This window comes from Erpetoichthys calabaricus, chromosome 9 (assembly GCF_900747795.2).
Source record: "Erpetoichthys calabaricus chromosome 9, fErpCal1.3, whole genome shotgun sequence".
NCBI lineage: Eukaryota > Metazoa > Chordata > Cladistia > Polypteriformes > Polypteridae > Erpetoichthys > Erpetoichthys calabaricus.
The window spans coordinates 181,652,982-181,677,292 of NC_041402.2; the positions used below are offsets into that span (position 1 = coordinate 181,652,982).

Genomic DNA, 24,311 nt, shown 5'->3' on the forward strand with positions numbered 1-24,311 from the left:
TGTCAATGTCCAGACAGTGCTCAGAAGCCATTAAGAAGGCTAACAGAATGTCAGGTTATATAGCGCCTTGATGTGTGGAGTACAAGTCACAGGAGGTTCTGCTGAAGCTTTATAATGCACTGGTGAGGCCTCATGTGTAGTCCTGGGAGCAGTTTTGGTCTCCAAACTACAAAAAGGACATAACAGCACTAGAAAAGGTCCAGAGAAGAGTGACGAGGCTGATTCCAGGGCTACAGGGGTTGAGTTATAAGGAAAGATTGAAAGAGCTGAGCCTTTAAAGGAGATTAAGAAGAGACCTGACTGGAGTGATTAAAGTTATGAAGGGAATCAGTCCAGTGGGTCGAGACTGGGACTTTAAAATTAGCTCATCAAGAACATGGGGACACAGTTGGTAAGTTGTAAAGGGTAAGTTTCACACAAACATTAGGAAGTTGTTCTTCACACAGAGAACCACAGACACATGGAGTAGGTGACCAAGTCGTATGGTAGTCTGTAGGACTTTAGGGACCTTCAAAACTCAACTTGAGTGGATAGGACTGGCGAGCTTTCTTGGCTTGGGCCGAATGGCCTGTTCTTGTCACGATTGTTCTAATTTGCACCCTTGCTTGCTATGACTGTCTCCACAAAGGCCATTAACACTTTATATGTAAACGCAACTGAACATTGACAGAAGGGAATTGCACAGATTTGTCCAAAGTTTGTATATTTTTCTGTTTCTAAGTGGTTCTCATTTTAACTCTTTCTATTTCTTTCATCTTTAGCTCCTCGATGAACTGGCCACTTTGATATTTTTTGTCTTGACTGGATACAAGTTCCGCCCGGCCTGTGGAAACCCATATCTGCTGCTGCCCACGGAGGAGGGTGTGGACTTGGAGATGGACAACGTGTAAGAATCTTCACCTTACAAAGACAAGTTAGCGGGATTAGCATGGTGACTGGGAGAAGGAGTAGTAGGTGGAAGATAATATTTCATAAACTAATAATAATAATGCTTTACATTTATATAGTGCTTTTCTCACTGCTCAAAGTGCTTTACATAGTGCATGGTGAACCACCACCTATGTGCAGCATCCATTTTGTGCCAGTATGCTCAGCACATATTAGCTGTTAGGAGGTGAAGAGGTGACAGACAGTGAGTCAGTTAGAGACAGAGGATGATTAGGGGTCTCAAATGACTAGGCCTGGACATCGGGATACGGCCTGTGTGCCAGTGAACATTAACATAGAAGTGGGATGTTGTCTGATCAGTTGTAGTGGGGGCAAAAGGCTGGAGAGATCTACTAATGTCTGTTGTTTTCATCGTCTTCATCATCAACAGTGGATTCAGAAAGTACTCACTTTCTGAACACACACACAGATATTGTGGTGTACATTTAATTTAATTGTCTTCTAACCTGCACTCATTAACCCATAATGTCCAATCGAATCAGTTTGCCGCAGGTGGTCTTCATTCAGGGGACGCACCTGAGCACAATTTGGATTGTCACAGCAAAAGGTCTGAATGCTTATAGCAATGAGAGATTTCAGTGTTTCAATTTTAATAAATTTGCCATCCATTCTGAAAACAGGATTTCGCTTTGTCATTTTGGGTTATTGAGCGTAGACTTATGGGCAAGAATGACAAATTTATTTAGCACAATAAAGTGTTCGGACGTGTCTGAATACTTTCTGAATTCACCCTGTCCGTAATGTATTATAAAGCTTGAATAGTCACTGGCCCTCTTGTTTATTCTAAAAGGCAACTAAAGGAAAGGGACATCAGAAACCCTTTTGGAAAGTGGGCAGTCTGTGCCAACCCATAAAATGGGCATTGAACCGAAACTGAAAGGGGTGCAGTTATATAACACTTGGATAAAAGAGCAAATCACTTGTTAAATTTTAAGGCTTTCGGGGTATTGGTAGAGGAAAATTAACTCATTATGGTATCACAGTATGGTCAGCCCATTGTGCACTATCTGGGCAGAAGTATCGGGACACACCTCTTAATAACTGAATTCAGGTGTTTCAATCAGATGCACTGCCACAGGTCTATAAAATCGAGCACCTGGCCACGCCGTCTCCATTTACAAACATTTGTGAAACAAAACGAGTCGTTCTGAAGAGCTCGGTGTCTCCAAGGGTGGTACTCTGATAGGATGCCACCACTGCAATAAGACTGTTCATGAAATTTCAGCCCTGCTGGACATTCCACGGTCAGCTGTAAGTGGTGTTATTGGAAAGTGGAAGCATTTAGGAAACAACAGCAACTCGGAGCAGAAGACGGACCACAAAGTCACGGAGCAGGGGGTCAATGACTGCTAAGGTGATTCCATAGTTGAATGTAAGCACAAAATCTGTGCGGCAGGAGCTTCATTGAATGGGGTTTCCATGGCTGAATGAATGCATGCAAGCCTCACATCTCACAAGTCCAATGCCAAACATCGGATGGAGTGGTGTTAAGCACTCCGCCTTTGGACTGTGGAGTAATGGAAATGTGTTAGATGGAGTGACAAATCACACTTCTCTGTTTGGCAGTCAGATGGGAGAGTCGGAGTTTGATGGATGCCGGGAGAATGTTATCTGCCTGACTGCACTGTTCCAACTGTGAAGTTTGGCGGAGGGGGGATAATGGTGTGGGGCTGTTTTTCAGTGTTTGGGCTCAGCCCCTTACTTTCTAGTGAAGGGCATTTGTAATGCTTCAGCATACCAAACCTTTTTGGACAACACTATGCAGCCAACTTTGTAGAAACAGTTTGGGGAAGACCCTTTTCTATTCCAGCGTGACTGTGCCCCAGTGCACAAAGCAAACTCCATACAGACATAGTGGGATAAGTTTGGTATGGGAGAACTTGAGTGGCCCACACAGAGCACTGACCTCCACCCCATCAAACACTTTTGGGATGAACTAGAATGGAGATTGCGAGCCAGGCCTTCTCGTCCAACATCACTGCCTGACCTCATAAATACTCTTACAGAACAAATGGGCACAAATTCCCACAGAAACACTCTAATATCCTGTGGAAAACCTTCCAAGAACAACTCCATTTTAAAGTCTATATATTTGAATGCAATGTCATTGAAGTCCCTGTTGGTGCAATGGTCGGGTGTCCCAATACTTTTGTCCATATAGTGTATCATCGATTAAATGAGGAACAAGACCAGGAGTTGCTGCACCATCCATGTGAATATGAAAGCAACTTATTTCATTATGTCGGCCTCTTAAAGTTCACTGCTTTTCCTTTTCCATGGACGGCACACATCTGACCTCATACCTCTGTGGCTACAGGCATGTCAGCGGAAATGGCTTACCTTTGGCCACAGTGATCACTGGCATCCTGCAGAAACTTTGATGCTACTTCCTGATTGGCAAACTAAAAGGCAAAGCCCTCACTCATCACTAATTCTCCAACTTCCCATGTAGGTAGAAGGCTGAAATTTGGCAGGCTCATTCCTTACAGCTTACTTACAAAAGTTAAGCAGGTTTCATTTCAAAATTCTACGCGTAACGGTCAACAACGTCTGCCATGTTAAACTTTCTTATTTATGGCCCCATCTTCACTAAATTTGGTAGGCGGCTTCCCTGCGCTAACCGAAACCGATGTACGTACTTATTTCGGTGGTATGACGCCACTGTCGGCTGCCATATTGAACTTTCCAATGGTCTTTGTTAGTTATGGGCCCATCTTCAAGAAATTTGGTCCGCGGGTTCCCAACGCTAACTGAATCCTACTTACGTACATATATACGTCCATAGCCTGCAGCTCGGTGGCCGTGTGAGGCGGCATTGGGTCCCCCATCCCCACGCCTCCCACGTAGTTGGCTGCCTGCCTATATAAGGCCATCCGTCACTCCAGTCTCTTCATCCCCTTCCTGCAGCCTTTTTATTTAATCCACGGCTTCTCCGCTGTTTTATTGTTCGTTTATTACGATTATAGTTATTGTGTAGGTATTTTAGACTTAGTTTACATTGTTCAGGTACCCATTTCCTTTATTGTTCCAACCGTACCCCATTAACATGTCTATCGAGGTGATCACCATCGATCAAAGAACTGTCACTTACCGAGTGGTTTCCATGCCCGGAGATGGCGACTGCCTTTTCCATTCTCTGTGTTACATATTGCACGGCCATATCAGGCGCACTCTTGATATCCGGAGGAACATTGTGTCTTATGTATTAAATGACTGGGACATGTTCAAGGTGTGGACTGATGACGGTACAGGAGATAATTATACTACACAGGAGCACTAGAAGAGTGAAATGCTTAAGCCCTTCACCTATAGTTCTGCATGTTAGTTGATGGCTACCACTGAATTGTTCGGTTGTTGCTTTCAAGTGTACAGAAATGGCCAAATATTTTAAACCTTTGGACAACCGCCAATGCCTCTTAAACATCTTAGATTCACAGGTGACGATTTGAGTAGTGGACACTTTGATGTTTATGAATGTTTAAACTTGCAAAAGCTGAATGCGAAGTTATCTATGAAACCCATTTCAATTCAAACGCCTCCAATTTCCAGTAAGGCTCTGCTTCGCAATGACAATTAATAAGTCTCAGGGACAGACCCTACAAAAGGTTGGCATTGATTTGAGGCAAGATTGCTTTTCACATGGCCAACTATACGTTACATGCTCAAGAGTAAGCTCAGCGCACAGCTTGGTCATATTAGAAACAGAGGGCTGAACTGACAACGTGGTATACAAAGAGATCCTTAACAAATAATTATTGGTATATTTTCCCTCAGTTTAAAAAGGTTTACTTTTCTTCTTAATAAAAATTTTAAAGCAGTACTTCGCGGCTTCGAAGCGCGGGTATTTTGCTAGTCATTAATAAAATAAAAGAAAGAAAAGGAGATGCACAGAATCACAAAGTGCCCCTGCACCCCCATACTTAGTGAATTACTTTTACGAGTTCTTGAGAACTAAATAGTTTTAAAGACGTTTTGGTTACGGATGAAACTAATGATTTAGTTAAGAGACTGCGTGGCTTTATATCAGCATACTTTTACATAGCTAGGAGTTTAGACGCATATATTCATATTTTCTATGGAACATTCTAATCTCAATTGCTGATCGGCAGACCCACTTCACACCTAAGTTGTTAATTTCCCAAGGTCTTCAACCAACCAGCTATCTAGTTCCATAAACAAAACGAATATAAATGCAGTCTTTCTCCCACCTTGGCATCAGCTTCCCCCTGGGCACTGGCCCACTGGAGTTTGCATTAGCAGTGCAGCTGGCTTTTTCCTCCTCTGTCCAATCTGCGCCCACACCAAATGTGCCACTGAGGAACTGCTGCAGCCGCCGCCGCCTCCTCCTCCTCCTCCTCCTACTGGGCATTTTTCCTGTATTTTAGTAAGAATTTTAACTGGGCAAAAATGAAACATTTTCTTTCAGTAGCCTGCCAAATGATAATGGAGGCTGCCTGCGTGTCTGAACTCATGGAGAGATGCTGTGATTGCTTGATTCACAGACGTCGAGCATGCAATGTGTTAGGCTGGCTGTCTCCCTCCTCTGCACCTCCTGTATGTTGAAAATGCCTGTGCTGGGTGCAGACGAGACGCTTTCAGACTTGCTAAATTCAAAATGGTCTCCCATCGCTTCCTACGCGTTACACAGAGTGGCACAGGTTCGCCTGGTTTACGTACTGGATGTGGACCATGTATGAAAAACAACAGGAGAGAAAGAAACCGACTGAGGATGAGAGGACCTGCTGTCTTCCCCAAACTTGAACACTAATACGGGTTTACTTTGTTAGTCTCTGATTAAAAGCTCCAGTTTGTCCTTCTTATCACGTCTAAAGTACTCTGAAAAGAAGAGTCCCTTTCAAGAATGACTGACGCATATGGCAGCAGAGTGGCCCAGTGGGTAATGGTGCATCAGAGGACCTGCAGCTCCCTGTGTTTGGTAGGATGACGCTTCTTAGTGTTTGTTATGTCTATCCCTGGAAAGATCAGGTCAGGTTGGGGAGCAGGCACTGGTACAGCACGATGCCACACCCACCACACGGCAAAACTCCTTGAGATCCCGGGTGGCAAACCACCCAAAGGCAGACATGTAGTCCAGTCCCACCCTCCAGAAATGATGAAGTATCTGCCACAACCAGGTGCTACGTGGTCCAGCCACTCGGGTCTTCAGCAATGAGAGTCCTGCGAGCCGGATCACCCTCGGGGAATCGCGCCACATGGCCATAGTACCGTAACAATCCAGGTGATGTGCCTCATTCGGGACTCTGTGAGCAACACAAAGTCAAACCAGTGGTACCCAAGGATAACTTTCATGTGACATGTTTTGAAACAGTCACCAACGCACAGCCCAACGTCACAGACGGGGCAGTAAAAGTGTATTTCTTTCTGCACTTTTATTATAATTTTTCTGTTTGGCATGTGAGGGTAGAATGTCGATGCCTGACCTTCATGATTTTTGGCCCCCCATGTGTTATTATTGTAAGCTACCACAGCATAAGGCTTGGTGACTTCCTCATTTCCCCAGACACAAACAACATGTTGCTGCATTGTGAACATTTGGTAGCTTAGGGGCCTGACATCTCTCTTGTCTTTCTACTTGATTGGAATCATTTTGCCTTTTTGCACAATGGTGAACCTTCCAGCGACTGAATTCGCCAGGCACATCACGTGGGTTGGGTCGTACAGTGGCGTATGCATCAGTTTCACTATCCGTGTCGACGTCTGATAACCAATTCACATCGTCACCTGTCTTGTTTCATTTTGCTCTAATGAGTTTGTTCTATAAGTGACATTACAGCTTGTCAATTTCACACTGTTGTGCTTTGGTTGAAGGCTCCGCCCTTCTTATGAATATTGATGAGTTACCTTAGAGTGGCAAAACACGTAGAAATGTTTGTGATTTTTATGCAGCATAAATAGGGGGCTTTGCTCGCCAAATCTCCCCCCCGAAGCACTATGTGCCGTTTTGAAGAGGGAGGCTGAATGCACCCCAAGGAGACGCAGTCACTCCTCTGAAACCCCTCTTAAAATGGTGATGCAATGGGAGACAAATACCGTTTTTTTTTTTATCTCCTCTTTTCTCGATCAGCTGCTGCTGCCGTGCCACGTGATCTGCATTTCGTGCGGCGCATCGAACATTTAAAAGCCTGTACAGCAGCTGTCCTTTTGTCTCACTGCCACGTGTCTCTTCTCCCCCAGACATCCTCAGACACTATTTTATCTCTTTTTCGCTGTTCCATTATTTCACAGAGTAACAATTTCCATTTGTTTGCGCTAATGCGATATTTCCTATCATTTTTATGAGTTTTTAGTATTTACCTACTTCCATTATCTCTAACCTGCTCTGCATGTGTATCGCGCCAGCGTTTTTGAATTCTTTACGACGTTCTACTTCGTCATCTACTCTTTGTCTTTTATTTCCAGCCCCGGGCATGGTTAAAGCTCTTGGCCCAAAGTATCTGCTCGCAGGACGTGAAAGTATCTTTCTGAGAAGGTCACATCTCGTCTCTCTGAACAGGTCTCGTCTCGTCCCAAGATTTTTTTGTATAATAGAGAGCTGTTGTTTTATCCACTAGATGGCAGCAGAGTACAGTGCCGAGCGTTGTTCAAGCTTAACACATTAAATCAGATCACTACATGTCACCCCGAGTCTGACTTGGGATGAGCCGTAATTACACAGATTTCCGAGCCTGAGTCACGCTTATGCTTAGGAGGTTAAGCAACTACAGCCTGTCAAACTAGTGTATTGTCTCAAAAGAGGGAAATTTGGTTTGTCAGTCGTCTTTTACAGACAGAGCAAGATGTCTTGGGTGTTAAAAACACAGCAAACTAAAATCCAACCTTCAAACATAAACGTTGTACAAAAATGTAAAATGTAGTAGTGAATGTAATGCTTATAGTTTAAGATCAGAGCATATTACATATAAAAATTAAACCAACATTAAGACTCTGCTAATGACTGGCACAAGTGATAACTGTTTATGCCACAATTTAAGCCTTGGGATGTTATTTAAAATTTTAATAGCATCTGAAGTGAACCAACTGCTGTTTATCCTCCAGAACTTTGTCCTGTGATCTTGTGGGGGCAACTGGAATTGTGAATGTGGCGGATGAGCTCCGTCTGAGTGAATGAGTCCTGCTTTGTTCAGTACTTCGTTATTAAACAGGTTGGTCAGATTTGACCGTTTGGAGCTTTTTATTTTTACGTCTCAATTTTAAGACAGATTTTATAAAAAAAAAAAAAAAAAAAAATATTAACATAATGAGAGATTTCACACTAGACAGACTCAATTTCTTTGGACATGGCTTCCTTTGGGGTCTCGTCCACTGCTGTCTCTGCTTTGTTGCTGCTCTCTGTTATCACGTACTGGCGAAACATTGGGCTCAGAGAGATGGATGTATGAATGCAGTTTAGGACGGATGTGGACACCAGGAAGCGCTTCTTTGCTCGTGAAATTAACTGCAACCTGCCCAGTTATGGTGTGGAAGCAGACGCCCGCCATGTTGTGGACGTAATCCTGGAACAGCTTTGTTATTAAACAGCCAGTGAACCAGATGGACTGAATGGCTTACTTTTAATGAGTTCGGTTAAAGCGCCTCGAATCGCCTGCAGTCTTCTAAAGCCTTTGACTTCTTTAAATCACTCCTAACAGGAAAGAAGACACCTTTGATGTCATTTGAAAATGTCCATGTCATTGTGTCTTTCGTTCAGATGTTCATGTATATACATATGGCAGTTGTCATAACTACTTGTTTTATTTAGGGACACTTATCAGATCTCTTCCACTTTTCCTGACCTGCTGTCGTCTTCTTTGTCTCCCTTAATTCTTTTCCATCCTACCTCCTCACTTCTCTGTAGCTGCCCCTCGGTGTGCTTCTCTCATCCTAAGGCCTCACTGCACTGTTTTGATTTCCTTTCTAGCCCCCATTCTATTTATGTGGCCAATCCGCATCAGTTTTTTTTTTTTTTTTAAGTTTTCTCCCCGCGCAGCGTCAGCCTACATCCACACCGCTACGTTTTTGTATAAAACACAGATATTAGTCTCTGTTTTTGTCCACACTACCCCCAGAAATGGAGACTTTTGAAAACGCTCTGCAGTGCCGTAGATTTCTGAAAATGCCAGCTCAGGGTTGCAATGTGGATGAGTGAAAATGAAGAGTTTTAAAGACAAAGACTCTAATGGTGCGCTGATTGGTTTGTGCTTATTACGCTGTCCTTCCCTCATTGCATCCTGAACCCTGATTGGTCATCCTTCACTCACGAAGACTGCATTCCAACATAGCAGACATAATTGCTTTCTATGGTGTTTGCTGCATTGCTTGTCTGTCTGCATCCAAATGACATTTTGCATAGTTTGAGTGCTGCATGCATGGGCCAAAAGGGAAATAATTTTCCCTTCACTATGGTTTTGCAGTAAATCCTACTGGCACCTGCGTATCCATCCCTTCAAGCAGGACCCAAACTCCTTCCTGTTTCCACCAATGCACATGTGCCCACTGTATGCCAATGGCTGCCTCATATGCATTTTGTTTTGTTTTATTGTGAGCAAAGGTACAGTACTTTTGTAAATGACATGAAAACGCTGGTGTGGGCGAAGATCATTTTCATTTACAAATGTCATAATTAAATGAAAACGATGTAGCTTGGATGGAGCCTCTGCCCAGATTTTTTATCCAATCATTCATATTTATGGACAGTGCAGCTTAAGAGTTTTATTGTGGCAGATTGTGTTGGTTTGGACATGTGCAGAGGAGAGGTGTTGGTATATTGAGAGAAGGATGCTAAGGATAGAGCTGCCAGGGAAGAGGAAAAGAAGAAGGCCTAAGTGAAGGTTTATGGACGTGGTGAGAGAGGACATGCAGGTCATGGGTGTGGCAGAGCAAGATGATGAGAACAGAAAGATATGGAAGAAGATGGTCTGCTGTGGCAACCCCTAAGTGAAGCAGCCAAAAAATAAGAAGAAGGACTGGACTAATGTGTTTACTCGTAACAGAAGAGAATGGCCATGAATTTAGTACGACTGATATTAAGGAGAATCTTATTGTATGTTACACGTCGGTCATTTCCATCCGTTATGCCTGCAAGGTTGAGTTTGGGGAGGAGATGATACAGACACTGGGTGGCAGTGAAGAGTTACCAGACAGCTGGGAAACTACAGCAGATGTAGTAAGGTTGACAGCAAGAAGGGTGCTTGGCGTGACATCTGGACAAAGGAAAGAGGAAAAGGAAACCTGGTGGTGGAATGAGGAAATACAGGAGAGGATACAGAGGAAGAGGATGGCAAAGAAGAAGTGGGATAGTCAGAGAGATGCAGAAAGTAGACAAGAGTACAAGGAGATAAGGCACAAGGTGAAGAGAGAGGTGGCGAAGGCTAAAGAAAAGGTGTATGATGAGTTGTATGAGAGGTTGGACACTAAGGAGGGAGAAAAGGACCGGTGGGCTAGACAGAGGGACCGACCTGGGAAAGATGTGCAGCAGGTTAGGGTGATAAAGGATAAAGATGGAAACATACTCACAAGCGAGGAGAGTGTGTTGAGCAGATGGAAAGAGGACTTTGAGAGGCTGACAAATGAAGAGAACGAGAGAGAGAAGAGGTTGGATGATGTGGAGATAGTGAATCAGGAAGTGCTACAGATTAGCAAGGAGGAAGTAAGGACAGCGATGAAGAGGATGAAGAATGGAAAAGCCATTGGTCCAGATGACATACCTATGGAAGCTGGAGGTGTTTAGGAGAGATGACGGTGGAGTTTTTAACCAGATTGTTTAATGGAATCTTGGAAAATGAGGGGATGCCTGAGGAGTGGAGAAGAAGTGTACTGGTGCTGATATTTAAGAATAAGGGGGATGTGCAGGACTGTAGTAACTAAGGGGGATAAAATTGATGAGCCACAGCATGAAGTTATGGGAAAGAGTAGTGGAAGCTTGGTTAAGAAGTGAGGTGATGATTAGTGAGCAGTAGTATGGTTTCATGCCAAGAAAGAGCACCACAGATGCAATGTTTGCTCTGAGGATGTTGATGGAGAAGTTTAGAGAAGGCCAGAAGGAGTTGCATTGCGTCTTTGTGGACCAAAAGAAAGTACGTAAGAGTTATACAGGATATGTACAAGGGAAGTGTGACAGTGGTGAGAACTGCATGAGGAGAGACGGATGCATTCAAGTTGGAGGTGGGATTATATCGGGGATTGGCTCTGAGCCCTTTCTTATTTGCAGTGGTGATGGACACGTTGACAGACGAGATTAGACAGGAGTCCCCGTGGACTATGGTTTTTCGCTGATGACATTGTGATCTGTAGTGATAGTAAGGATCAGGTTGAGGAGACCCTGGAGAAGTGGAGATATGAGGGGAGAGGAGGGAAATGAAGGTCAGTAGGAACAAAACAGAATACATGTGTGTAAATGAGAGGGAGGTCAGTGGAATGATGACGATGAGGGAGTAGAGTTGGTGAAGGTGGATGAGTTTAAATACTTGGGATCAACAGTACAGAGTAATGGGGATTGTGGAAGAGAAGTGAAGAAGAGAGTGCAGGCAGGGTGGAGTGGGTGGAGAAGAGTGTCAGGAGTGATTTGTGACAGACGGATATCAGCAAGAGTGAAAGGTAAGGTCTACAGGACGGTAGTGAGATCAGCAATGTTATATGGGCTGGAGACGGTGGCACTGACTAGAAAGCAGGAGACAGAGCTGGAGATGGCAGAGTTAAAGATGCTAAGATTTGCATTGGGTGTGATGAGGATGGACAGGATTAGAAATGAGGACATTAGAGGGTCAGCTCATGTTGGACGGTTGGGAGACAAAGTCAGAGAGGCAAGATTGCGTTGTTTTGGACATGTGCAGAGGAGAGATGCTGGGTATATTGAGAGAAGGATGCTAAGGATAGAGCTGCCAGGAAAGAAGAAAAGAGGAAGACCTAAGCAAAGTTTTATGGATGTGGTGAGAGAGGACATGCAGGTTATGGGTGTAACAGAACAAGATGACGAGGACAGAAAGATATGGAAGAAGATGATCCGCTGTGGCAACCCCTAACAGGAGCAGCCGAAAGAAGAAGATGCCTGTAGGTGTCACAGTTACAGCTCTTTGGATGTTTCTGTTGGCTTCATTAATTTTGTGATAGACCTTCTGTATAATATGCAGTATGCGTGTTTGTGTGTGTATGTGTGTGTGTATGTTTGTATACTTGTGTGTGTGTGTATATATATATTAGTGCTGTTAGTTTAAGTGGCTTCCTTACAATCACACTACGTCAGGGTGTGACCTCAACTTGCTCTTTAAAGGCCATTCGGCTGCACTGCTGGTCTCCTTTGGATCCTTTGGTTGTCTTTGATGGCCTTGTCTTATCAACCAGCCTCTTATAACTACTTATTGAGATTCTGTGGTCCTCTTCAATCTGAACAGAATACTTTGAAACTTCATTTATGTATAAATAAGGCTAAATTCTTAAATCGCAGTTGTTTTGCCCATGGTGATGAATAAGCAAGGAACTTGTCTCATTTTAAATTTATACAGTCCTTTGAAGTCAACCCCTGACTGATATCGCCGTCATAAATAAAGTGTGTCGACTCAGTCTAATCCCCAGACCTCTGTCCTTCAGGGCTGGCATAAACATTTCTTATAAGGCGCTCTTGCCAGTTTCCTTGCCTTCTCCTGATGCACTCTTTAATTGTCTCGCTGCGTGATGCATATTAAGCATTGCATGAATATTTCCTGATGAAGGCCCAGCTGAAAGTCACTTAAGGATACATATTAACACACAGTTTGTTGTTTTTTTTTGTTTTTTCTTTTATTTATTTTTTTCCCACACTATTTCTCCAAGTGTCAATGCCCAGAAAGAGACACGTGTAGCTTTGAAAGTGCTGTGACACCACCTCCCCAAGCATCACGCAACTGTACTGATTGCCCCATTTTTATTTTCCATTTTTTCTTAAATTTCATTATTTTATATCTTGATTCTAATCCTTTAGACTAACATTTATGAATTTAGCAGGCTTACATTCCCAGTGTTCTTTCCTTTTTTGGCATATTTTGCTAGTTTGATCTAGAAATGGTAAAATTGTGCCAAATTTCCACATGGTCCTCTTACAGCAGATGGCATGTGATTGTTTGGCAGCTTATGCTGCCTATTGCATCTTGGGCTTTTCTAGAGTCTAGCCAGGAGACATTAGCACTTGCTGTGCTGGTAATTTTGAAGGAGCTCTAACTTTATAGTGCCCATTATGTAGCATGTGTTAGAAAAGCTTCACTGCAGTCGTACTGGTCATCTTAAATATTTAAGAGCTGGGCTGTTCTGTGGCTTTGTCTTGAGTAGAGAGGCCATTTGACTTGTTCAGGATCCATGCAGACGGCAGTTTACACAAGCAGGCTGACTTACGTCATAGGACAAGACGACAGCAAAATCATTATAAGGCTGGACTGGCCCTGGAGCCCAGAGGGGCTGTAGAAGAAAGGGATGAGCAGGCTCTTTAACCTTAGGAGACGGCACCCCTTTAATGTGGGAACTGGCATCCTTCACATTTTCTGTAACTCTGTGATGGTGGGTGTGCTGTGTGGGGCTGGTAACATCACTTCAAGGGAGGCCCACCGAATCAAGAAGCTAATTAAAAGGTCAGGTTCAGTTATGGGACACATGCTGAACCCCCTCCAGGTCATAGCAAAGGAAAGAATTAAAATTAAAACTGAGTGCCATTATGAACAAAGCCAGACATCCTGTCTCTGACACACCAGCACTGAGGACTTTGAGCCACTGAATCACTCAGCAGAAGTGTGTCAAGAAACGAGACTGGGGGTCCTTTATACCAATGGCATAATGTCTGTACAGCACCTCACTGGGGCTGGGACTGGCAACTCAGACATTTTCTTTCTTTTTAGTCATTCTGGTGTGTATTCAGACCAGTGTGTGTATTAATTAATTAATTTATTTATTTATTTAAAAACCTGCTTTCACTTAGGGGACCTACCTACCTACCTACCTACCTACCTCATATCTAATATCCATCCATCAATTTTCCAACCCGTGGAATCCGAACACAGGGTCACGGGGGTCTGCTGGAGCCAATCCCAGCCAACACAGGGCACAAGGCAGGAACCAAACCTGGGCAGGGTGCCAACCCACCGCAGATATCTAATATAGTGCCTTTAATATATTTCTATCTAGCTATAATATAGAGCCTTTCGTATCATGTATTTATTATATAACACCTTTTATATTGATGTATCTATTATGTAGCACCTTTTATTATCTGTCTGTTTGTCTATTTTGCATTTAATAGATGATCATTTGTTATTCCAGTAGCTCCATGTCACTGTTGAGACACTCGCTCGAGTGCCTCCTGCCTTTCCCCGGTGTTGCCAGGGTGGGCTGTGGTCTCCCTGCCCCTGAAGCATTTGAGGATTTTCTTTTGTATTTTTCATGTGCCCCGTGGTGTGCCCTTTTAAAATCTGCCTTGTCTTACAAATTTAGTCTTCCTTAACATTTTAGCCACAAGTTATATTTTTTGTCTACATTAATTAATAATTATTCAGCTTTCATTTCATTCTTATTAAGTGCCATCCACTTAACAGTCCTGTGCACTATACAGTAATTAAAAAAATACGAAAAGTAATTCTGGCAAAGGCTGAGGGAATTGTATTTTACTCAAATATAAATGAAAAATGACAAGAGAGAACTTCTAAATATAGTAAAATAAAAATGCAATCCATGCCATTTTGTCTGTTTGAGTTCATTTTTCTCTTTCCTCGTGTGACATGTGAAGACCCCGTGTAGTGATGCACTGGGAACCTTGCCCTGACCCCCCAAGGCTGTTTTGTAGATTATTGCTCTTCACCATAACAAAGCACTTAATCTAATAAACAGAAGCCCACTAGGCTTGATGCGCATGCTAATGTACGCTCTGAGCCGGGCCGATGTGTGCACATTGCAGATTGTGGTTTATGTGCAGAGATGTTGAGAGAGCGTTTGGGGGAGCAGAGCAGAGCAGAACTCATCGGCCGGGCGGGTCAGATAATGTGGAGGAGGAACGGCCGGCCACGATTTCCTCATCTGTCACTTGATTTGTGGAAGTGATCTCTGGGAAGCCGTAGCTTGTGAGACTTTCTATAGGACGACGTTGATGAGACAAGAATTTTCTTGGCAGAATGTGGCCTTTGATTTCACAGCCCTCTTTGTTAAGCTGTGCCTGCCAGAATCCTTTGGCAGGTCTGTGTGACATGGCTCTTATACAGCACTTAGTTAGTTAGTTAGTTAGTTAGTTAGTTAGTTAGTTAGTTAGTTAGTTAGTTAGTTAGTTAGTTAGTTAGTTAGTTAGTTAGTTAGTTAGTTAGTTAGTGAGAGGCGCTCTTAACATTTCAAATAAAAGTCAGTCTTTTTTTTTTTTAAATCTCTAAAATGCTTGTGTGTGCACATGTTAAGAAGAATACAAGTATGTGTGCGTGGCGTGTATGTGATATAACATTTATAGCATTAGGAACCTGAAAGATATGTGCAAAAACTGTCACTATCCATTTTGACGCTCCAGCCGCCCTAAGCCGACACAGACGGGCAGAGACGTAAGTTCTGACCCACAGCACACATTTGTTTTAAGTGGGGAACGCTCTTTCTCTGTTCCACACAGCACAGCACAGTCCCTTCACCTCCACTTCTCCTTACAGGCTTCGTCCTTCTGTGTCCCGGCTCTGGCCATTCAGTAGAGGCGACTGGCCCCTTTTCTAGGACCACTCGGAAGGACTCGAGGTGTCCAGTGACCTTCCGGCAGCACTTCCTGGTGTGATGTTAGTGCTGCTGAACAGGGCTCAGTAAACGTTCATGCGCCCCCTGGTGGAGGCACTGTAAGCCAAGGGGGCTGCCATCTATCGGGCCAGGGGAGAAAATGTCCTGAAAAAGCTCTGTCCCCCAGTCCTTCCATTATCTGGACATCCCAGCCGTCCACCACAACATATTAAATATGTGAAATGTCACAGATCTGCATCTTCTTATATAATACGCTACAGTGGCTGTCCGTTTGTCTGTCTAGGATGTTAAATCACCTGTCGCTCACAAACCATTTGACTGATTGACCTGAAATTTGGTACAAATATTACTACGTGACGTCTACTATCCGCTTTCGGGGTGGTGATTGACCTCCATGGTTATTCCCCTTTTTATTTTATGTTATTGTAGAATCAACTCTTGGCAGTGGCCAGCAGGGTGGCTGTGTGGCGCATGCGTATGGGCGCCGTTCTCATCCCTACAACCTTCGCCATCACTTCCTCTACCTCTTCGTATCTTAAATCATTCTTGAGACAGACTTAAGTGGCAGCTTAAGTGAAAAATTGAGGAAAACGTACAAAGTAATCGCTACACAAACACTGACTTAATAAGTTTTAACGTGAAAAGATACCAAAGAAAGAAGAGAAGAAGCAGCCGCTAGGGTGGAGAAAAGAAGAGCTGATCAGGAAACATATCAACCTCTGAGCAAACGAATGGAAAACGTACAGAGAAAGAGGAAAGCTAGGAATGCTCAAGTCAGGTGGATTCACTGCAGTGCGCCATTACTGGCATATATATATATATATAATGTCCAAATTACTGACATTCACTTTACTAAAGTTTTTAATCATAATTTATTATTTAATATAATATAGAGCAGCGACATGGCCCCCCAGTTAGTGCTGCTGAGTTTGAACCCTGCTCCAGATTTTGTACATTTTTTCTGTATTTTTCTCACCAGACAGACGTGTGATGATAGCACCGGTTAACAAAGAATAATGTAGGGGGATTTTAAAAGTTGTTATTCACGCTGATTTCAGATACCCAGACAGTCTGTTCCTGTCTTTTTATATTTAGTACTAGGGGAGTCATGCCCCCTGGTGCCTTCGGCGCTCAACCCCCAGTTGCGGCCAGAATATTAGTAAAATCTGTAAATGTACAAAAGAAAAATGATTGTTTATTGGAGTGAAAATCATGAAATTCTATAATTATGTAAAAGAAGAATGAATTATTATTTAACAGAGTAAAAATCATGAAATGAGAATAAAATATTTACTCTCTTACCGATTGGAGTATTCCTGAGGTCCACTATGCTCAATGAGTATTTATAAGAGGATGGGAGTGGTGGTTCTGAGGCTAGGGATCTGCACTGGCAATTGGAAGGTTGCTGGTTCGAATCCCATAAATACCAAAAGGGACTCTGCTCTGTTGGGCTCTTCAGCAAGGCCCTTAACCTGCAATTGCTGAGCGCTTTGAGTAGTGAGAAAAGCGCTATATAAATGCAAAGAATTATTATTATTATTATTATTAAGAGACTAAATAAATGATCTGTTCGTTTTAACTGACATTCTTATAGATAAAAACTTAAAAAAAAAAAAAATGACTTCTTTCAATAACAGGAAAAATCACATGAAAACTAAAGTGGTATGCAATGGGTCATCACAGCTAACTAAATCACCTAAATACAAACATAGGTCGGGTTTTTTTTTTTAAATAGTTTGTTCCTGTGAAAGAAAGTTTACTCGATCAAAAATAAAAAAACACGACTGTCTTGATATTTTAGTTTATAATTTAAAAACGGAATGAGAATCTGAAAATCAACATCACATTAAAGTTTGATATATTCTGAAAAGAATGATAGCAAACATATATGTGTAGGTTTTAAAATAAGCCGATTTAAAACGTGACATAAAAACGTCGTTGTTGCACTTTTAGGCTTAGAATTTTATGTATAGAGAGTAGATATAAATCCTTGTTAAGGTGTATGTTTTTTATTAAAGTTAATTTCAGAATTAGCATGGTCTTCTTATCTGGATGTTTTCCCCCTGGAAATCCGGGAGCGGTCAGCGGCGAGCATAACTAACACTTTCAGCAGGACATTTTAGAAATGGAGTAGCCGACACCCAAACTGGCAAGTCACAGTGTGCTTGCGGACGACTGCTGGACCCTTAAAGGGGACGTTTCTGAGGCCCGGTACGCTTTTGGCTTTGTTATGATTTATGTTGAAAAGCACCGTGATGTTCCTACAGTGATGGATTAAAAGCCAGAAGTCTGCATGACCATCATCATCATCAAGTCCTTCCATGAGAACCTTAAAAACAAAGAGGACTATTTCATTTATGTTAGGTAGAATGCCCAGAGGGGTCTGGGCGGTCTCGTGACCTGGAACCCCTGCAGATTTTATTTTTTTCTCTTCTCCAGACGTCTGGAGTTTTTTTTTTGTTTTTTCTGTCCCCCCTGGCCATCAGACCTTACTCTTTTTTTATGTTAACTAATGTTGTCTTATTTTAAATTTCTTATTTTGTCTTTTATTTTTCTTTTCTTCATTATGTAAAGCACTTTGAGCTACTTTTTTGTATGAAAATGTGCTATATACAGTAAATAAATGTTGTTGTTGTTGTTAATTTTGCGGAGGCTTTTGATAAGCTACCACACGAAAGGCTTGTGATCAAAATTAAAGAATTAGGAATTAAGAGCACGGCCTGCAGATGGACACACAGTTGGTTCAAACACAGGAAGTAAAGGGGGTAAATGTGAGGGGTACTGCGTCTGAATTAGGTGCTGTTAGAAGTGGTGTCGGGGGGGGGGGGGGGGGACTGCTCTTTTAAATATACTTACACAATCTGGACAAGCAAATAATCAATAAGCTGGTTAAGCCTGCCAGCTCGGTGGAAGAGCAGGTGATGTCAAATCAGCTAACGTGTTACAGAGGACCGTGTAGGATGTAATAAAGCATCTATCTATCTATCTATCTATCTATCTATCTATCTATCTATCTATCTATCTATCTATCTATCTATCTAAAGATATTAAATGTGACTACACGATGGGTCAGATCATCACAGGTTTTAACAAAACTTGGCATGCTGATTTGGTCAGATGAGTAACCCACCCATGTCTTGGATCGATACAAAGGGAGATTTAAGCTTACAAAGTTTGAACTTATTGGGGTTTAGGCTATAATCTCCCTAAATATAAGCTGCTGCACAGAAATGGTTCCCATATTGTTTTAAAGCTCTAAATTTTGCGTAAATACTGTGCTGTCCCCGACAATGAAAAATGACCATGTTATGAGTGATTATAATATGAAAAATTGAATAGCAAAAAAAAAAAACATTTTAAAATTGGACTTTTTTTTGTTTTAATACTAGAACTAGCTTATAATGTCAGGAACCTTTCCAGAAAATTTGGAGATGTAGTTAAGAAAGGTGATCCAGTGGACGTGAGTGCAGAGAAGATGTAGTGGCATGGAGAGGTGACAAGTGTGACAGAAAGCGTATGAGAGGGGTGTGGGAAATGTAAACGTATTAGTGGAGGTCTGGTACTTGGGGGACTTGCTGAGTGCATGGGGGGGGGGGCAGGTATAACAGGTAGGTTGGTGTGTGTGTGTGAAAGTAAAACCTCTTAGGAGACACACACAGTATCTTCTGAGCAGATAGCTGGAAGGTGAGTCCTTATTACATTCAGTCAAGGCCGGTTATCGGCTGCCCATTTGACGCAGGCCTTGTCAACGGTGAAGACCACTTCTGTTGTGACCACATGGCTGAAGTGGACATCGTCAGCCAAGGATAACATTGATCAGAAGTAGAAGGCTGTGCTGAGCTGATTTTTATTATTTTTTTTTTTTAAATACAAATACCCCCCCCCCCCCCCCCCCGCCCCAGTACTAAATGTTTCTTTCCACTTTCACCCACTTAAGCACAGACCCACTTTACGTCCTGCCCACTCCCATGCTGCAGCACTAAAATGAAATCCCCCTTCTGCAAAATATTCCATTGGGTCCCACAGGAATGCCGCCCTCAGAGTTCCCGTCAAGCGCTGGCTGCGTTAACTCAGCCTCCTGCGTCACACGTTCAGCTGTCGTGACCAATGAAATCCATTATTTTTATTGGGTCACTTGTGTTTGTTCGTCTTATTACAGCTCAGACCTAACGCGCCGATTTTGTGCGGTAAAACTTTCAAACATCCATCGCAGCATTCAACCAGCAGCTTGTTCATCTCTTATTGCTGCCACCGGGAACTTAGAATTCTCATGTAAGTGGTTTATTATTTTATGAAGTTTCTCAAAGCAGGCAGTGCACTTCTCAAAGGCCTTGCACTCAAAGTGAGCGATTCACCAGTTGATCCTCCTTGTGGTGTACTGTAGACTTCATAAAAATTGTTTTACCGATACACTAAAAAATTAGGGGAACACTTGTAAACACATTTAAACATGTAGCAGCACTGCTGGAAACTTCAACTCCCAGCAGTCCCTGCAGTGGCTCTGATTGGTCATCTGCTGAGGGTGCAAGGGCTGCTGGGAACTGGGAGGCCAGCGAGAGATTTAAAAGGAGGCCAATTCTACAGAGAAGAAAAAGAAGTCTTTGGTTGTTTGGTGTCCTGAGTCGCCTGTCTGTTTGCCTTCGTGTTTACCGATTCTTGTTTTGTCCAGGATTATCTCCTATGCGTGTGTATGGACTGTCTGGTGTGTGCCTGCTGCATGAGGTCTGATGTGGATTCTGTGTCGATCTTCAAAGAAAGGAGCACCTGATCCTGATCCCATCATTCGTCATCTTCAGGAAATACCAGTGGGACTGTCTTCACATTCACATACAGCGAGCTGATCTCTGGAGTATCTACCTCCAACATTTCATTCCAACAGTTGCCGTTGTTCATGTGTGTGGTTTTTGTTAGTGGTTTGTTATTGTTGAATTCGTGTTTATTGTATTTTACCGTAAAGGGAACTGGTGTGGGCTCGTTGTAGTTTGTATAGTTCTATTTCGTTGATTATTGTTTAATACAGTTTTATTTCCGGTTGCTTTTTTGTCTCTGTGAGGGAGTGTGTGTGAGTCAGGCCAAGGCCGGGTCTGCTCCAGGGATCCCCACCGAAAATAATAAATAAATCATCACCAACCAGTGGTGAGAATCTTAGCTTGGTTTTAGTCCACTACAAACATACAGCACAAAACGTGACAGTCTGTACATGCAAAAGGAAACGGAGGACCACTGTGAACTCTGCATCATATAAGAGTGTGCTTAAGGAGAATGTGAGGCCATCTGTCTAAAAGTTGAAGCAGAAATGGACCTTTCAGCACAAAACATGCTAGCAAACCCACCAAGGAGTGGCTCGAAAAGAAGAAATGGAGTATTATGGACCGGCACAGTCAAAGCAGAACATGCAAGAAAATCCTCAGACCTTTTTGCAGCTGAAAGAATTTTGCACGTCACTGAGTTGATGTCAGAGACTGGTGTGTAGTTACGCAGAACGCCTACAAAAGAAGTCCCTTCTGCTAAAGGGGACGACCAAAGTTGGACTTTCTTTTTTGCCCAGTAGACCATTACATCTGTTGATGTTTTTGTTGAATAAATGACTGAAAAGGGAGTATTAAGGGCAGGTGAAGAAGTGTTAGGCGGGATGACAGGAAGGAGCCCACCTGGGGACAAAAAGACCTGGTGGGTGGAACAGAGAGGTGTGGGACGTGATTAAGGCTAAGGAGGAGGCAAAGAAGACGTGGTACCAAACGGGGATGGAGGAAGAGAGAGAAATGTGGAGGAAGACAAACAAGGTGGCAAAGAGGGCAGTGCCAAGAGCCGAGGAGGTGTATATATAAAAAAAAATGTCTTGAAAGGCTATTGAACGAAGAAAATCCAAGGGTAGTGTTTGGAGACAGATCATCAAATGAAGGGCGAGTAGCAAGAATAAGGAGGGAGGAGGTAAAGGAGGCACTGAAAATGTGAAGACAACACGGCCTGATGAAATGTGTGGAAGAGTTTAGAGGACGTGGGAGTAGATACATTATGGCAGAAGATCTACAAACAAGAGAGAAGACCAGAGAAGTGGAGGAACAGTGGGATTATACAGGGAGATTCACTCGAATGTGGCCCCGAATATTCTGTTGTAAATCCCATTATGATGAAACAATCTGAACCAAAATACACCTTGACGTAGGTGTAATCGACTGCATTACATGCGATGCTGTTTTCCGTTTTTTTGCCAGACACATTTAGACGTGGCGCTCCATGTTTCTGAACGTATCAGTAAGCGTCTTGGGTGAGGGGAATACCAACAATTCACGTTGGATGTTTTCCTTCAAACCTTCCACAGTTGTCCCACAGTTGATCAGACCCCAAAGGAAGAAGTCTGGTGGGGTCAGATCCGGTGACCATAGTGACCAAAGCCCCTTTGAAATTACCCTGTTGCCAAAGAAGGACTCCATTTCTGCCATGCTCCTTGCGGATGTGTGACCCGTTGCTCCATCTTGCAGGAAGTCACTTTCCGTTAACTCACGATCAACCAGCTGATTCTGGCATCACTTAAATTAATTGGTGACCCGATAGGTTCGCACCGTGCAGACGCGCTGCTCAATACTGTACACCACCATCCTGACGAGAAGTCGAGTGACTGAGTGAAGGGGTACAGGCGGTAGGCACCCAGAAGTTGCAAATGTCACGACGGCTGGCTGTCCGGTGCCTACCTCACTGCTCCGACGCAGGGGCATCCCGGCTTGTTTGAAGCTCCATATACTGAGGAGCACATTGCACGTTGTTTCGTTCAGATTGCTTTGTCCTATAGCGAGAGTTATTGCAGAATATTCGGGGCCCATTCTGAGTGAATCTCCCTGTACTTACTTATGAGAAGAAGGGAGACATTCAAGATGCTGGGAACTACAGAGTGATGAAGGTGATGTCACACACAGTGGAAATTTGGGAAAGGGTTATAGACAGAATGGTTCGGGAGGAGACAACCATAGAGGAAGAGTAGTTTGTTTTTATGCCAGGGAGAGGAACAACTGATGCCATCTTTGCACTGAGACAACCCAAAGAGAAACATCCAGAAAAACAGCAAGGTTTACATGTATGTGGTGTTTGTAGATTTGGAGAAGGCTTATGATAGAGTGTCATGACAAGAGGTCTGGAGGTACATGAGAGAGAAAGGAGGACCAGAGAAGTGTGTGATGATTGTCCATGATATGTATGAGGAGTGACGGTTAAAAGCAGTGTTGGGGTAACAGACATGATCCCAGTTACAGGAGGTCTGCACCAGGGATCTTCTCAAAGTCCTCACCTCTTTGATCCGGAGATGGAGCCCTTGACTCGTGGGCTAAAAGACCACCCCCAGTGCAGGCTTTTTACTGATGACATTATGAAAAGAGAATAAATGGAGGTGAAGTTGGAAGATAGAGGACTGAAGATAAAGAGGAAGAAGAAGAAGAAGACCGAATATCTGAGGCTTAATGGCGATCAGAATTCAGAAGTTAGCCTGCAGGGAAAGCAACTGAAAAGAGTGGATAAACTGAAATATCTGGGATCAGTGGCAGCCCGAAATGGAGAATTAGATGCAGAGCAGTGTGGATGGACCGATTAGTAGAAGGTATCAGGAGTATTGCGGCGAAGGTTAAAGGTCAGATCTTGAAGAGAGTGGTAAGACCAACAATGATGTGTGGAGCTGAGAACAGCAAGAGAAGTGGAGTTTGGCAGAAATGAGAATGTGGAGCTGGAATGTGTGAAGCTACAAAGGAGGGCAGAAGAAGATATGAGACAATCAGAGGAGCGACAGAAGGTGGAGAGATACCTGAGAATGTCCAGGAGAGGGGGTTGAAGGGGTATGGAGATGTGATGAGGGGAGACGATGAGTACGATTGGAATGGAAGTACAGGGGTAGAGGAAGTGAGGGAGGACAAAACCGAGGTGGATGGATAAAGTAAAAGAAGATCAGAAGGAAAAGGACTTGGCTGGCGAGGAAGTGCGGACCACACTGTATGGAGAAGGCTGGTCAGGCACATGGACCCCACCTAGAAGGCCAGTCCCCCTTGTGTTTTTCATCAAGTTTTATCTTAAGGCACAGTGTGCATGAAGGTCCACTGTTCAAACACGTTGAAGATGTCTACACTTTCTGTGTGTTTGTACTTTTTCACATGACTCTATATTGCTAGAATCATCTTACCTTCCCCATGCATGTTTCTGGCAACCTATTAATTGTCTTTATGTAAAACGTCTTTTTTTGCAAACACTACCAATTTATGAATGGCTGCCATACTTTTTCCCTTTGTCTGCAGGGCACTTTCTGGGTATTTTGCTTTTCCTGTTAGGTTCATTTTGAATTGTAAATTGTCCAGTTATAAGAGTGGGCATGCACATGAGTAGGACTGGCACCTTGGCCAGGCTTGGTTCTTGCCTGTGTACCCAGTGCTGCTGAGGTACTGCCTGTAATCTTGAATTGCAGTAATCAAGTTAAAGGATGTCTTGTTATTGCGTACGCAATAAACATGGCCACCAGGTTACCAGTAATGTCATCTGTTCAGTGAGCCGAGTCTATCCCAGTAGAATCGACCTGGCCATGTCACAGTGTCTGGCTTTGTTGTGGGTGGGCGTCCTCCTCCACGGCACTGAAAACTTGTAATCAGCCATACAATAGTTATTAGAGCTGAGCT

At 43.2% G+C, this 24,311-nt stretch overlaps 1 protein-coding gene across 1 annotated transcript in view; it reads left to right on the forward strand.

The window, feature by feature from the left end:
* gpr107 (G protein-coupled receptor 107) overlaps window positions 1-24,311 on the forward strand; it is a 194,725-nt gene that overhangs the window by 154,624 nt on the left and 15,790 nt on the right. The window contains exon 17 of the mRNA XM_028808533.2: window positions 762-886. Within this exon, the coding sequence (XP_028664366.1) occupies window positions 762-886 (125 nt within the window). The remainder of the gene's footprint in view (window positions 1-761; window positions 887-24,311) is intronic.